Below are 16,062 nucleotides of genomic sequence, written 5' to 3' on the forward strand. Positions count from 1 at the left end.
AAATACAAAAAATCCATTTGGAGGAATGAAAGCTTCAATGCTAACCACTATCATCAGCCTAGCAGTTGGTAGAAAATACTGAAAAGGGTTCAGTCCCTTCAAGTGTTCTTTTCAGGGCAGTGCTTTAGGATTGCAAGACTGTTTAAATGCTAATGTTATAGCCTTGGGTTAAAGAAATGCTAATTGCTATTGCTTATGAAGAGCTACCATTCAGCATAATGCAAAAGAGGAGGCTGGGAGAATTTGCACAGAACTAACTTCAGTCTAGAATGATAAGCCCCACCCCAGCCTTACCTGGGAGTCTAGGAAAGTCATTTCCTCCCATTTATGCGGAGGTGACTGAGAGAACCTTTAGTCCTGCTCTGAATCACTCCATGTCCCTCTGCAGATCTTGAATGAAAGTGGGAGGGTCTTGCCTGCATGGCTGAGATTAGTCTTTGCAATTTATGTGGAAAATGGAAGGAAAAAACCCCACCAAAACATAAATTGGTAGGTTTCAAGTTTTTGAAGACTGTAAGATGCACATGTTGTAATGCACTCCTCAGGATTCAGGTATGCCTCCTGCTCGAAGCAGAATCAGCTACAGCAAGTTGCTTCAGGTCTTGTCCTGGTTGAGTCTGAATATCTCCGAGTCTATTCAGAGTATCTTCAGGGATGGGGGCACTGAAGATTGATTGAGAGGTGCCTTCCAGGCCCAACTGTCCTGCAGGTCTGTAAACTTACCGCAGTCTGGAGAGCTTCTGCCACCAGCAGAGGTAGGGACCCTTTGGTCTCTCTCAAGCCTGCTATGGGGGCTGGGGCAGTTCAGAGCGCCCCAGTCTGTGAGCCTGAAACAAATGGGCCACTCGCATGGCTTACAGGTTTCTCCCACGGTTGGGTGAGAAATGCTTGCTGTTTACGATTCCCTTAAATTACACTTGCTTTAAACCAGACAAGTGAAACTTGTCATGCAAACATTTACTTGTAATGTCTGGACAGACAACACAGTTGTTGCAAGTGTTTATGAAAGACAGATAAAGAAATCAGAGAAGCTGTTGCAATCTGCTTGCTTTTTTTTTTTTTTAAGTCTCTTTCCATTGTTGCACACACTTACTGGTTGTTTCCTGACAAACTGGTAGTTAAAGGTTTCAGCCTTTTCTTATCTTTTTTTCCCAATGGAATAGCTAAGCTTTTATAGCTGTTCCTCCTCAGAAATCTAGCGGATACAGAGTGGTTTAAGCTTTCTCTAGTCCTCCTCTTGTTCTTGCTCAACTAGGAGACAGTGTAGCCATCTTCTTTAAAATGGGTATGTGAAGTATATAAATATATTCTATCAAGAGTCTTCTGCTCTTAGCTGGTTAGTAAATAACATTCTGCTTTCAAGAGGTGTGAAATTGATCTGTTGTGATTCATTATGGATGTTTCTTCTCAAGTAAACTAACAGGTATGTGTTGGAAAAATCCTAATCCATTTTCCAGTAAATAGAGGCATTGTGATAGCTCAGACATACTGTCCTGTTAGTATTTACCAGAGGCTCTGTCTCTTCCTAAAAATAATTAGGACTTCTGGATTAGGAAACAATTTCCTGAAAGTTCTGCTATGCTAAGAGTGGTATTTCATAGATAACCAAGTGTGAGATTTAACTGAAAAATAGGAGATTTACAGTTATCTCAAGGTAGATATACTGGATTAAAACAGAGAAATGCCTCTTGATGGAAATTTCCTGACATATTTTAGGTGTACAAAAATACACAGTGCTATAACTTACACTTTCCAATGCCAAACTCTTTAAAAAAAGAAATTAAATCCATCGTCTTGCACATCTTTTTTTCTACAGAGAATATTCTAAAATGCTCCCCTAGATTTTGAAATTAATGTTACAAAATTGCCAACACCTACTATTAGAAGTCTTGAGAAGACAGGAAGCTGTCTTCTTATCTGTTAGTACTGTCCAAAGGTAGCAGTGTTTTAAGGAAGAATGGCAAATAGACTCAGGACAGCATCTGGACAACATCTTAAGGATCTGATTTAAATGGATGTAGTGATGCCTGTTACCTCTCAGAACCTGCATTGCAAGGTAGCTTGTAGTAAGTTTAAAGTCTTATCTAATGACATATGTTACATTTGTATGTTAGCATAGATTGATACATTAATTGATACTGACTAAATCGCTAATATTTTCTGTTCTTGTTTTGAGAGTAACTTTGAAAAATGAATTTACTTGTTTTTAAAAAAATGCATTTTAAGCAACTCATGAAAAATAAATGCTTTGCTATTTGTTACGGGTTCATGGGCTTCTGTTGCCTCACTGGGGATTGCTTAATGTTCTGTGATTTCTGCTAGAATCGAGATTATTGAAAGATGGATTCTAAACACTTAAATGTTGAAAAGCATAATAATGCTTATGCATGTTGAAGAAAAACTGTACTACTTTGTTTAGAAAAGGCACTAGCCATAGGATATGTTTGGCTGAATTTTGTTGTGGTTTTTTTTTTTTTTTAATGTGGCAAACTAAGTTTATGGATATAATTATGGTTTGGTGAGGCTCAAATCACAAATTTCTTGCTTCTAAATTATTTATATAAAATGTAAATATTATCTGTAATTAGAGAATATGATCAATTTAACATTTTCTAGCAGACTTTAAGCAGGCATTTTATCTTTGGGCCTTGTAGCCTCATACTTGTACAGACAGAAAACATGAGCCAATCACAGAACACGCCAGACTGTATCTTAATATGCCAGGTAAAACCCTGATGTAATGCGCTAGATATTGCTTGTGCAGCACCGCATGAGTTAAAGCAGCCACATGCTGCTTGACCGTGGGATGTGCTCAGTATTAACTATTGTCATCTCTGCTCATGTTTGTTGATTTTTATAAACACTATTCTTTTGGTTGCTTAAAAAAAACATGCTTCAGAAATTCCTGTAATCATATAGAGTGAGACAGTAAATTATAACTGAATGGTGTTGCTTTCTGAAGGGCATAATCTTATCTGTTTTTCAAGAATCTTTTTATGTACCTATGCTTTGTGTCAATTTTCCCATGATATGCAAAAGAAAAAGGAAGAACAGTCCTAACAGAAACCATTGAGGCAAAATAGTGACAAACATTTGAAGAGATTTTTTTATGTATTTTTTTTTTTGTCACGTGATATTTTCGAGAGCAGCATATAGTTTGACAGGATGTGTTTATCTTTCTAGTAAGGAATGGTTATAGCTCTGAGATCTTGAGTTTTGCTGAGAAGCACCTTTGTCCTTGAGTATTCACGTCATTAACATCAAGGATCTTTCTAGAAAACAACAGAGATGCATTGCTGCTCTAGAAAAGCACTGTTATGTCATATGTATTATGTAGATATAATGGAAAAATAGGTCACCTCTATCCTTTAAAAGAGATAAAATGAAATGCTTTCAAATCAGGGAACTCTCCTGGTGTGATACTGCTGACAGGAAACATCAGGTGCTACAATCTTGTGAGGAAACCTGGGAGAGAAATCTCCGGGTGGCTAGCAGAAGAGCTGTAAGAACTGCCCAGCTCCCATGTGGATACCCACCTCTCATTTGTATCTAAGTAGACAGACAGTGAATTCCATGTTTTCTCCAGATGCAATTCCCATGTATATTTTGAGGTAAAGGACTAAGGGATCTAACATGAAGTCATTCCCACCCCCAAGACTGCAGATATGCTTTTACTGTGAATGAGTATCTCCTTTCTCGTCTCTCTCTCTATATCTATATATAAAACAAATAGAAGAGACATGGATTAAGAATTCTTTGGTTTACCCTTATTAAATGGTATTGACAGGTTTGTACATGGAGAAGAGAGATATTTTGCCCCATTTTAGACACATGTAATGACAGTCTAAATAATCAGTTTGTGTACATCCTTTTACACAAAGTTTTTCCAGTAACATCTGTTGTATACTTAACTGTAAAACAGTGCTTTTCCTATAGTTTTATAAAATAAAATGTTTATAATATATGTGCTCAATAAGCAGAGGTAATACCAATTCTAAGAGGGAATTGATTTGTGCTTTTGCAAATTTGCTGTTGCCTCAGAATGTGAAGTGAAACATTGAGGCCAGAATTCTTTAGTAAAGCAAGATAACAAGATGCTTAGTAATAAATGTACATCATGACACATAAGCTAGTAGTAGGAAGTAGTAGAGATCAGAAAGGGTGTTCTGTGTTTTATAAAGAGCACAGAATGTTCAGAGTTTCTAGAGCTTGTTCTTTCCTTGATGGTCATTGAGGTCTCAAACATTCAACCAACTAGTAACAGCTTATCTACCATGATGACAAATTAATTGGATATAAGAATTTTCCATGCTTGCAGCTGGATGTTGAGCTGTTGTTTAAGGAGGTTTCCACATGTCTAAGGAGGTTTTCACAGTCAGACTGAACACTATTTTCAGTAATGTCCTGTTTCAGACAGGATTTTTTGTCTTAAAAAAACTTTTTGGAAAAAAAGCTGTTTTAGAGAATGACAGTTCTGTTTTGGAGAATTGCAGTTTGTCCTGTTTTGGAAGAGCAGAGAGCCAGATCCACAAAAGACCTCAGATCTCCAGGAGGGCTTTCAGTAACAAAGTCTAAATTTGATCAGTAAAGAACCTTTCAGGTTCTCAGAGGTGTGTGAATTTTCACTGTTGAATTCCCTCACTGCTCACAGCTCTGCATTTCTTTTTGTCTGTTTGGGTTCATCTTCTCAGGGCTTAGAAATGGGATGTCGGTTGCTTTTCATGTCAGTACTTGGTTGAAGCTTCAGGTTTGGCCTGAACCCAGGACATATGCACAGTAATATTCAGTGTCCTTGTATTTGTTTTAGCTTTGGCTTCACTGCTTCACTAGTAGCTCATGCCTAGAGAATACCATATAGATAGGATGAGGTCCTCCAAGTAAACCTAGACAAGAATGTCCCTCCCTAAGGAGGAACAAAATATTACTACTGCAGCTCCTCAAAGCACCTATTGTCTAGACTAATTTTTGGTGGTGTTTCACTCTGTGTAATTTGAATACATTACTTCTTGGGTTTTGTTTTCTGTTTGTTTGGGTTTTTTTTAAGACAGGGAATACGTTGTGTATAAATTCTTGGTTGCTTAATTGTGACACCATTAATTATTTTAATGAGGAAATGCAAGTGAACTGTTTGGGTAACCTTTTGTTCCATGTGTGTTGGTAAAGTCTTTCTATTCCTGTTCTTCATAGAGACATTTGTACTTTAAATACTGCGTTCATTCAAAATTCTATAGGACATTTGATAGCATATTTTATATAAGTTTTTCCAAGACTGTGACCCAAGAGACTTTAAAACTTAATTTCCAAAACAATCACATTCACTGTACACACCAGGGACAGCAGTATATGGCAGAAAAGCCACATGGACTGCATTTCTTGAATGGTGCAGAATTGCTCTCTGTGTGAGGCAACAGCTCTTAACTGCTACATTTCTTTTGGTGTACTTAGCCATTACTTTGAGATTGAAAATACAACCTTTTGATGGTTGCTGAAACATCTACAGATTTTTCTTTTTCTTCATGTGAAATAAGAATGTAAAGCTAATGGATAACTTCAGGTCATCTGCAAGCTGGTATTCTGCACACTGTCTAAACATAGGCATATTACAGTTAGCAGAGGCTTTTGAGGGGAATTGCAGTGTTCCTTTTCTGAAAAGCCTTTCAAAAGCTTAATTAGCCAAAGCACCTAACACTAGATACCAGAAGTCAAATAAGCTAAATTTACTACCCTCTTAGCACTGTTCTTTCATAGTGATAGTAACTATTGCTACTATTACTATAGTTAGATTTAATAATTATAACTATAACTTGGTAGTAACAATATCATAGAATCATAGAATGGTTTGAGTTGGAAGGGACCTTAAGGACCACCCAGTTCAAACCTTCTGCCATGAACAGGGACACCTTCTGCTAGACCAGGCTGATCAAAGCCCCATCTAGCCTGTCCTTGAATGCTTCCAGGGATGAGGCATCTGTAACTTCCCTGGCCAACCTGTTCCAGGACCTTGCAGCCTTCATAGTAAAGAATTTTTTCCTAATATCTAAGTCTACCCTCTTTCAGCTTAAAGCCATTACCATTTGTCCTATCACCCATGTAAGAAGTCCCTCCCCAGTTTTCTTGTAAGCCCTCTTTAGATACTGGGCTGCTCCAAGATCTACCTGGAACCTTGTCTTCTCCAGGCTGAACAACCCCAGGTCTTTCTGCCTGCCTTCATAGCAGAGGTGCTTCAACCCTCAGACCATCCTTGTGGTCTCCTCTGGACCTGCTCAAGTAGGTCCATATCCCTCTTGTGTTGGGGGTCCCCGAGCTGAATGCAGTACTCAAAAGTTAAGGTCTCACGAGAGCAGAGTAGAGGGGGAGAATCGAATCCCTCGACCTGCTGGTCACAATTCTCTTGATGCAGCCCAGGATACAGTTGGCTTTCTGTGATGCAAGAGCACTCCACTGGCTCATGTTGAGCTTCTCATCAATAAACACTCCCAAGTCCTTCTCCACAGGGCTGCTCTGAACCCGTTCTCTGCCCAGCCTGTATTTGTGCTTGGCATTGACCTGACCCAGGTGCAGGACCTTGAACTTTTACTATAATTAATAAAATAGAATCATAGAATCATAGAATAGTTAGGGTTGGAAAGGACCTTAAGATCATCAAGTTCCAACCCCTCTGCCAGGGGCAGGGACACCTCACACTAAACCATCTCACCCAAGGCTTTGTCCAGCCTGGCCTTGAACTCCGCCAGGGATGGAGCATTCACAACCTCCCTGGGCAACCTATTCCAGTGCCTCACCACCCTTACAGGAAAGAATTTCTTCCTTGGATCCAATCTTAAACTTCCCCTGTTTAAGTTTTAACCCATTACCCCTTGTCCTGTCACTACAGTCCCTAATGAAGAGTCTCTCCCCAGCATCCCTATAGGCCCCGTTCAGATACTGGAAGGCTGCTATGAGGTCTCCACGCAGCCTTCTCCAGGCTGAACAGCCCCAGTTTTCTCAGCCTATCTTCATATGGGAGTTGCTCCAGTCCCCTGATCATCCTCATGGCCCTCCTCTGGACTTGTTCCAACAGTTCCATGTCCTTTTTATGTTGAGGACACCAGAACTGCACACAATACTCCAAGTGAGTTCTCACAAGAGCAGAGCAGAGGGACAGGATCACCTCCTTCGACCTACTGGTCACGCTGCTTTTGATGCAGCCCAGGATACAGTTGGCTTTCTGGGCTGCAAGCACACACTGAAGCCGGCTCATGTTCATTTTCTGATTGACCAGCACCTCCAAGTCCTTCTCCGCAGGGCTGCTCTGAATCTCTTCTCTGCCCAGCCTGTATCTGTGCCTGGGATTGCTCCAACCCAGGTGTAGGACCTTGCACTTGGCATGGTTAAACTTCATAAGGTTGGCATCAGCCCAGCTCACAAGCGTGTCAAGGTCCCTCTGGATGGCATTCCTTCCCTCCAACGTATCAACCGAACCACACAGCTTGGTGTCATCGGCAAATTTGCTGAGGGCGCACTCAATCCCACTGTCAATGTCAGTGACGAAGATGTTGAACGAGACCGGTCCCAACACCAATCCCTGAGGGACACCACTCGTTACAGATCTCCAGCTGGACATTGAGCCATTGACCACAACTCTTTGTGTGCAGCCATCCAGCCAGTTCTTTATCCACCGAGTGGACCATCCATCAAATTGATGTCTCTCCAATTTAGAGAAAAGGATGTCGTGTGGGACAGTGTGGAACGCTTTGCACAAGTCCAGGTAGATGACCTCAACAGCTCTACCCCTATGCACCAGTTCTGTAGGTCAATCATAGAAGGCCACCAGATTTTTCAGGCAGGATTTCCCCTTAGTGAAGCCATGATGGCTGCCACCAAGCACCTTGTTGTTTTTCATGTGCCTTAGCATGCCTTCCAGGAGAATCTGCTCCAAGATTTTGCCAGGCACAGAGGTGAGACTGACTGGTCTGTAGTTCCCCGGGTCATCCATTTTCCCCTTCTTGAAAATGGGGGTTATATTTCCCTTTTTCCAGTTGTCAGGAACTTCACCTGACTGCCATGATTTTTCAAATATGATGGCCAGCGGCTTAGCAACTTCATTTGCCAGCTCCTTCAGGACCTGTGGATGGATTTCATCAGGACCCATGGACTTGTGCACGTTCAGGTTTCTAAGATGATCTCAGACCAGATTCGCTCCTACCGTGGGCCCAAGGTTTTCATTCTCACAGTCCCTCCATCTGCCTTCCAAGACTTGGGTGGTACAGTCAGAGCACTTGCCAGTGAAGACTGAGGCAAAGAAATAAATCAGAACCTCAGCCTTCTCCAAATCCAGGGTAGCCAGTTCTGCTGGTTGCTTCTGGAGGGGACCTATGTTGTCCCTAGTCTGTTTTTTATTCGCTACATACCTGTAGAATCCCTCCCTGTTATCCTTAAAAAGTCTGTTCAGTTTAGTTTAGAGCACTCAGTTTGTAAGCTTCCCAAAACAAAAATCTTCAGGAACTATATTTGACATAAAAGGTGTAGTCAAGCATTTCAAAATCACTCTGAACCTGAAGAGCGTATTATCTCCTCAGTTCTGACATCCCTTTCATTGCTGTTCTGTAAATTGTTTGAGCAAAGGGTGATGCTTTGAGGTTTGTATTATCTCAGCTGAATTTATGCAATCTACCAGCCTTCAGATTAGACCAGTGTATATAATAGGTAGGTTTTAGAGGCAGAAAAGCAACATAACGCTTTTAAGTTCTTCTCATAGGTGTTATGAGTGATGATAAAAGGATTTTTTTTAAATGTGCAAACCACGCACACACACACATATTCTTACATTTGTTTGCAAACTCATTTTTATTGATTTTATTTTTTATTCATAGTAGTATTGATTTTCATTTAAAGTCTTTAAAAGGGATTATTCACTATCTGCTTTCCAAGTCTTTCCAAATCCTTTGATTTTAAATGGGATCAGGTGTTTCATGTGTTACGATGATTTGAAATGAAAAATGGAGTAAATTATTGTGTTATTCAGTACTTGGTTACACACATGCCTTCAGGTATTCCAGAAAGGCTTCACTTTTTTATTGCTGTTCTCCAATCCAGACTTTGCATGCTGTTAATAGTGGGATATTGTTGGTTGGAGGGGTTTGGAACAGATGTGTAAGCCTGATCCAGCTTGACAAGTAACCCAGATATCCTACTGCCTGTCTGCTCACACACCCTTACTTTGTGACCTTAAAGCTTCTTCCCCACCATGTAACTAAAATTCAGGTGCTGCATCATTGTATGAACAGACCTGCACAGTCATGTCATGTTGGCTACATTTTGGCCATGTGCTAAATGTATTTTTTCTGCTCACACAAGAGAAAAATGTGACCTACGGTGATGAGGTTTGGTGAGAATGGAGAATACTCAAGGAATGCAAAGGCAGGCAGGTATTTAGAAGTTATCACTTATGACCACAAAGTAAGTGCAGATTAACACTTTCAAACACAGTTAGTGATTCTGGGTAGGCTTCCCTTAAAACAACAGGGTTTTTTTCTGGTTTTTGTCCTTTTCTTTTAAAAAGGCACAGAGAATTTGCTTTCCTAAAATCATGCTCTTTGTGGATATTTGAACTTTGAAAACCCAAACCTTTAGGCAACCAAAATTACAGGTCTCGTTGTAAGCATTAGTCACATGCTAGTAGAGTACTTTCATTTCAGTTCCTGGAGGTAAGCACCCACATTCATACTTTGGTCAGATGAAGCATTGTCCATCGCCAGTGTTTCAGAATAACTAAGCAACAAGAGTCAGAGGAACAACTCTTCTGAAAATTTAATTGATATCTGCTACAAGGCATTTAAATACGATTTTTTGGTTTTCACTTTGTTTTTTTCACACTGGGGTTCCTAATTGTGACATATCTGCAAGATGTGGTTTTGCATTGTATTTGGCCTGATCACTGAGGTATTTACCAGATTTTTAATTCATTTTGTTTCACATTGTGAAATTTCTCTGGATGATTTTTTTTTTCCCTTTGTCAGATGCTCAGGGGAAAAAAAACCCAACCCAACAAGCAAGAGAAAACAGCAGATCTTGCTCATTTCTCTTTCTTTGCTTTTGTTTTACAGGAGACACATGAAATTGTGGCTATCAAGAAATTCAAAGACAGCGAAGGTAACCTTTTCTGCTGCCTCATCTTTCATGAAGATAGTATCTCTCCAGTTAAAATAAGAAGTCTCATATATCAAGACATGATTTAAAGATGATAATGATTTATTAGCTCTGTGACTATTCAAGGCACTTGATCCTTCATACCTGCCTAGGGACTGCATTGCACACTCCAACTAGATAACTACCTTTCTTTCTTGGTCCGTCTGTCTTAATATGGCTGAGATTGCAGTGTCATACGCAGGAGTAAGATCTACTACTTGGAGAGTGGATGTGATCAGAAAATGGCAAAAACCCCTTGTAGTAGGGCTTGCAGAGTCTTTGGGCTTTAGCACCCTTCCTCTATGGGAAGGGACCTAAGTATTAGTGGAAATTGAAGGGGTAAATGAAGGAGGGAGACTGAGAGGTCACTGAGAAGTTCAATGGCATGAATTGGAATTGGGGAGCTCTCAGGAATCTGTGGGAAGATTTGAGGGAGCTGGGTGGTGAGGCAGAGGCTCTGTCCCGCCTTCAGCAGATTGTACTTTTCACGGGATATTTCTCCTTGCTCCTTCACAGCAGCTTCTGTAAACCCTTTGTTATTGCTGAGTTTGCTTGGAGTGAGGAAGAGCCATCTCCTGCAAGGCTTACTGTTGCTGGCAAAGTGGATGGCACAAAGCAGGACACATAGAAATTATTTCAGGGCTGCACTCACTTATTCCTCAGCAGCAATAATAAACCCAAAGATTTGTATATGGCAATACTGGCTCTCTGACCTGAGCATGTTAGAGGACAGTAAATCCTAGTATCCTATCATAGGCAAAATTGGCAATCAACCATGAAAGCAACTACCTACCTTGCATACAGCAGAAGTTACTCCTGATCCCTAATGGCCTAGCAAAAACAGGAGAAGCCAAGCATGAAGTAATAAGAGGATTCATCCCAGTCTGAGGCAATGCAGCTGTGATTTGCCATATACCAAGGCTTTAGCTGAAAGCTAGTGATGTGGTTTAAGGAAACAGCAGTCACTGTATTTTAGCAAACCTGTCTTTTCTCTTATTGTTATAGGATTGCTGTTGGCCATGGAGTTATGGTTGGTTACAAGGACTGTAAATTTAAGAGTCAGTTAGACACAGCAAAGTCCGATTTGTACCTGTTGATTTTTTAGCAAACTCTATGCTTTGTAGCTGGTTTTGCCAGACACTTGAAGAGTGCATTTGATGAAATTTTTAGCTCCACTAGTCAGAAATCTTTTTTAAATCCCTGCCAAAGAGTGTAGATGTTCAATTAATTGTGGTGACCATTTTGACTAGCTCATGAGAGTACTTCAGAATTGCTTTTTGGAACTCAATATGGCTATTCAGTATAGATCCTAGGCAATGAATCTCAATATTAAGCCCTAATAAGGATTATCTTATTAGCCTGTCTACCAGAAAATGAAAAATGCAGGATTGCCATTAGGTCTAGCTTTCCAAGAGTATTACATAATACTAGTTAACATGACTGATGAATGCTCTTCAGAGTGGTAGGTAGTTGTTTACAAGTTTCTGGAAATATGGTCGTTCTTTTGATGGATTTGATTCAGCCGATTTTACATCTGTCTTGTCAATATAGTAGTTCATTAGAAATCGGAATATAACGTAATTGTTTCTACTGCCATTTTTGGGTCACTGAATTCTTGCTGCTGACATATGCATGCTAAATGCTCTGGAAAACAGTGTCTCTAGTTATATATGATATTATGTAATCAAGCTGATGCAAGCCAACAACGAGCACTCAGTCTTAAAATGAAGTGATTTAGATTGTCCTAAATTATATACTTTTAATCAAAACATTCATGATGATAGTATTTTGTTTTCTTTCCCCCCTGCTACCTGTCACTTTTTTTTTTCTTTTCCTCTCTTCTGTTCTGATGATGATTATATGCATTTGTATGACCTGTGTTATTCTCTCTCCACTGCAAACCTGGTTTTGCATTCTACTTGCTTGGAAAACTAATTTCTGTCCCTTGTTTCTTCTTTCTCTGTCTTTGTGGTTCCTGACCTCCAAATACGGTTTAGCTTTTAATTTATGCAATCATATCCTATTTGATATCCCTCTGTTGTGGATAACAGATCTAAGCCATTAAGAAGCCTGCTTCTACATGTGTATGGGCAAATTTACTGAATTAATGGATTTTATTTTGTGAAATTAAAAATAAAACCTAATATAATCTGATTTACTTGATATTTTATTGGTATTATCCTTTAGAGCCCAGTAAGTTCAGAGGCCTTGATAATAGGCAGTGTACGAAGCTTTAGGTAAACCACTCCTCTTGAACAGTGTTCAGACTAGATTGTCAAAGCAATAGTTAAATTTCTTGGCTCCTCAGAATCAGATTCAAGGCTTAGTTGAGTCAGTACTTGCTTTACTGCCCTCTGTGGCTGCTACAATGGCTTGCATTGCTTAATTCCATTGAAAGCCTCATGGGGAAACTTGCAGGACTTACAAATCTGTGCTTTGATCTTTAAGTTTCTCATGGCTTTTGGAGAAAGATTTTCAGAATCAAATAGATTTCTTTGACATTGTTCAAAAATGAGCTTTACATTCCACTGTTTCTGCTGAGGACATATTAACCTTGGCAGTGCTTAATGTGTGTGACATGTTTGTGGGGTAGAAGGTGTGTCTGTACACATACATGCATATTTTTTGAAGCATTTTAGTGCTCTTTATAATGAAAAAGATAGAAATGCAAATTATTTGTTTCGTACAACATTTTCTGCCACTGAAAACCTAGAATGTAGTGATGGGAAGTCTGGGAGAGTTGTATAATGACAGCACAGCCACCAGTTACCTCTTCCAGTGCAGAAGCATCCAGGCAGCAGACTCCATACTAGAAAATCAGCCTTTTTCTCTGTAGTATCTAGAAACAGAACTGGCATTCAAAATGAAGTTTTGTAACACTTGTTACTTGGGATTTTGGTCTGGTTTTTAGTAAGTTTTACTGTGTCACTTTTACTTTGCACTCTAGAAAATGAAGAAGTCAAAGAAACCACTTTACGAGAGCTTAAAATGCTTCGCACTTTGAAGCAGGAGAACATAGTGGAGCTGAAGGAAGCCTTCAGAAGAAGAGGAAAATTATACTTAGTTTTTGAATATGTGGAAAAAGTGAGTTGGGTTTTACTATCCTTGCCACAGTTACAAGTTTGCTGGAGAAGTCTTTAAAATTACTTTGAAAAATTAAGCTATTATAATCTGTAAAAGGAGCAGCAGAAACTTTAATACAATCTGAATTGTTGCAATTAGACATTTACGTGGGAAAGGAACACTGAGAACTTTACTATTGTTTTCTCTTCATGTGTTCAGATAAAAAAATAAGTTCTTGCATGTATGAAGGCAAACGTTCAAATTATGTAGACTGGAATATATATCACATGAAAAAAAAATACCTATCCAAAATGTTTAGTCCTGTTTAATTGTAAAGCTGATTAACTGTCCTGTGTTATGTTGTGTAATGAATCCTGATGTCGTCTTTCAAAGCAAGATCATAGACTTGTGACCTTGGAATCTGTTTCAACTTTCTCTACTTTTTCCTGTTAAAAATAGGATTTGTGTGTGTGTTTCTGTAACAAGGCCACTATCAATAGTTGCTTAGAGGGATTTGGCAAAGATCACCGTCATTATCTCCAATCCTGACCTCATTTGAAACAATTCCAAAATTTCCTTAGATTGGCCTACTGCTGCCAGACACCCTCATCTGTTTCCAGGGAGAAACAACCTAGAACAGATTGGTTTGTTGGGTTTTGTTGTTGTTGTTGTTGGGTTTGTGTTGATTTTTTTTTTTCGGGGGGGGGGGGGGGGGGGTTTTTGTTGTTTTTTTGTTGTCGTTTTGTTGTTGGTTTTTTTGGTGGGTTGTTTTGTTGTTTTTTTGGTTTTCTTTTCCATTTTTGCAACTTTTGTGACAAAGGCAGGCTTTCTCTCTGTATTCTAAGCATTTAGCATTTCTTCATGGAAAGAAACAGACAATACTCAGATACACACAGTGAAAATAAGCACAAACTTAAATATATGGGTCTCTGTGTCTTTCATAAGATATTGCTCCCTTGACTGAAATTTTCATTTAATATCTGCCAGTGTGATGTTTCAGTTTAGTTGAGCGCTAGTCCTCTTCAGTCAATTTTTTCTTGTTTAAAGATTCCTCACCCTAAATACTGTGTCTTCTTTATGCAATGTCAATTTATCATGTGATACAACTTTATTGTATAATGTGAGGTGACCAGTATTAGCCCACAGTTTGGCTGAAATCAGTTTTGTTTTTTACCAGCAGCTCAGCACCTTCTGATGTGGTGGATCATATCTCTAACATCCAAAACTTGGCTTGTTCCACCTGTGTTCCTTGTAACCATTCCAGACATGTGGAACGTCTTTCATCACACACCAATTTAGAACATGCATTTAATTTTCTGTTATAGTTGACTTGTCTAAGCTCTCCATAGTGGTGGGTTGGAAGAACAGCGTAAGTAAAAGACATTGAATTGATCAGACAAAGAGTTTACTTCAAATATAGTTAATATTGGTAAGAACACCAGGCTGCAATATCTTAACATTATTTTCAGCAGAATAAAATAATAAAATGATAAAGGTGGAAATCATGTGTAGTCTGTGCCTAATGTAATTTCTATGTTAATGGTTGCATTTGTTTTCAGTTAAACATCACCGTCCATGAGCATTTCTCATTTTCAGATACGTCAAATAGTTTCTTTGAAGACCTGGATGATTTCTGTATTTTTGGATGAGGGGAGAGTAGGAGGAATTAAATAAAATGTGCTATAGTAAGCTAATTTTTATTTTAACCGGTGATGAGCACCTTGTGTCCTTTAGGGAATCTTAGCTCTGCAAAACTCAAATCCAGATTACTTAAATTCACCTTTATTCTAATCCCCTTTATTCTAATCTCCTTTATTCATCATCTCCTTAGTTAATGTCTTTATGTAGGATTTGTCTTGCTGTGTTGATGCTACTATTTTGGTGCCTATTTGTAACACTAACTTCTTGACTTACTTATCCAGATCCACAGGCTCTATGTGGACAAGAGTCTAACTAAAATCAATGTGATTCTTAAACATAATTTTTTTTTTTTTTTGCTCAGATCTGAAATGTATTTCTAAGGAAATTTATACTCAAGCACATGTTCCAGTATTTGTTCACAGATTTTAAAACTTAGAGGTGGTGGCTTTTTTTGGTTGGTTTTTTTTTTTGTGTTTGGGTTTTTTTTTTTTCCCCAAATATTGTAAGTCTCCATTTGTTTTGTCATATAAGTGGGTTCATTAAACTATTTTGCAAGAGAAACCTCAAAAGAACATATTCTACAGCTGAAGAAAATGTTTGTCAAAGACAAGATAAATATATTTTAAATGAAAAATCTACAGATGCTCAAATCCACAATTAAATGTGTTGTGTACGGCAGCATAGCCAAAATACTGATGTCTGTTTCGGTGTGCAGTAAATAAGATTTTCCTCTCTTCAAGAGGGCTGCTGCTGCTTGTTATTCATTCAGGTTTCAGACTGAAAGATACCCTGTACTTATAATTGTGCAAAATTGGAGGCATTTGCTAACATAATGGGAATCTAAGTGTCCTTTTTCAAAGAGGAAATGTATTAGTATAAGCAATCAATCTATTTGCTTCCCTAAGTATATCCATAGAACAGGTAATATGGCCATAGCTACTGTAGTGCAAATATGTCTAAGATTAGTATTGCTGTTACATAGCTACAGGATATGGCCTAGGTTTCTGTTTTTGCACCTATGAGATGTTTTATATCTGTTACTTCATTTTCCCTAAAAGGCTTGTGTTGCTTTAACTATACCCATTCACGTACAGACATGGTTTGTGATTAATCATGGCCCAGTCAAAGCAGTAAACTAGCTTCACAATGAAGGAAAGTGTGTTAAAGCACCATTGGATATTTACAAAATTC

At 38.9% G+C, this 16,062-nt stretch overlaps 1 protein-coding gene across 2 annotated transcripts in view; it reads left to right on the forward strand.

Moving 5' to 3' along the window:
- The window catches only part of CDKL5 (cyclin dependent kinase like 5), a 135,670-nt gene that overhangs the window by 77,413 nt on the left and 42,195 nt on the right, over positions 1 to 16,062 (forward strand). For both annotated transcript variants that reach the window (XM_061364536.1, XM_061364537.1), the window contains exons 4-5: positions 10,086 to 10,131; positions 13,115 to 13,251. In XM_061364536.1, coding sequence (XP_061220520.1) covers positions 10,086 to 10,131; positions 13,115 to 13,251 — 183 coding nt within the window. The remainder of the gene's footprint in view (positions 1 to 10,085; positions 10,132 to 13,114; positions 13,252 to 16,062) is intronic.

The sequence above is a fragment of the Neopsephotus bourkii genome, unplaced genomic scaffold, assembly GCF_033783945.1.
Source record: "Neopsephotus bourkii isolate Nb327-2 ecotype Australia unplaced genomic scaffold, CSIRO-AGI_Nbou_v1 NB_1234, whole genome shotgun sequence".
Classification (NCBI taxonomy): domain Eukaryota; kingdom Metazoa; phylum Chordata; class Aves; order Psittaciformes; family Psittacidae; genus Neopsephotus; species Neopsephotus bourkii.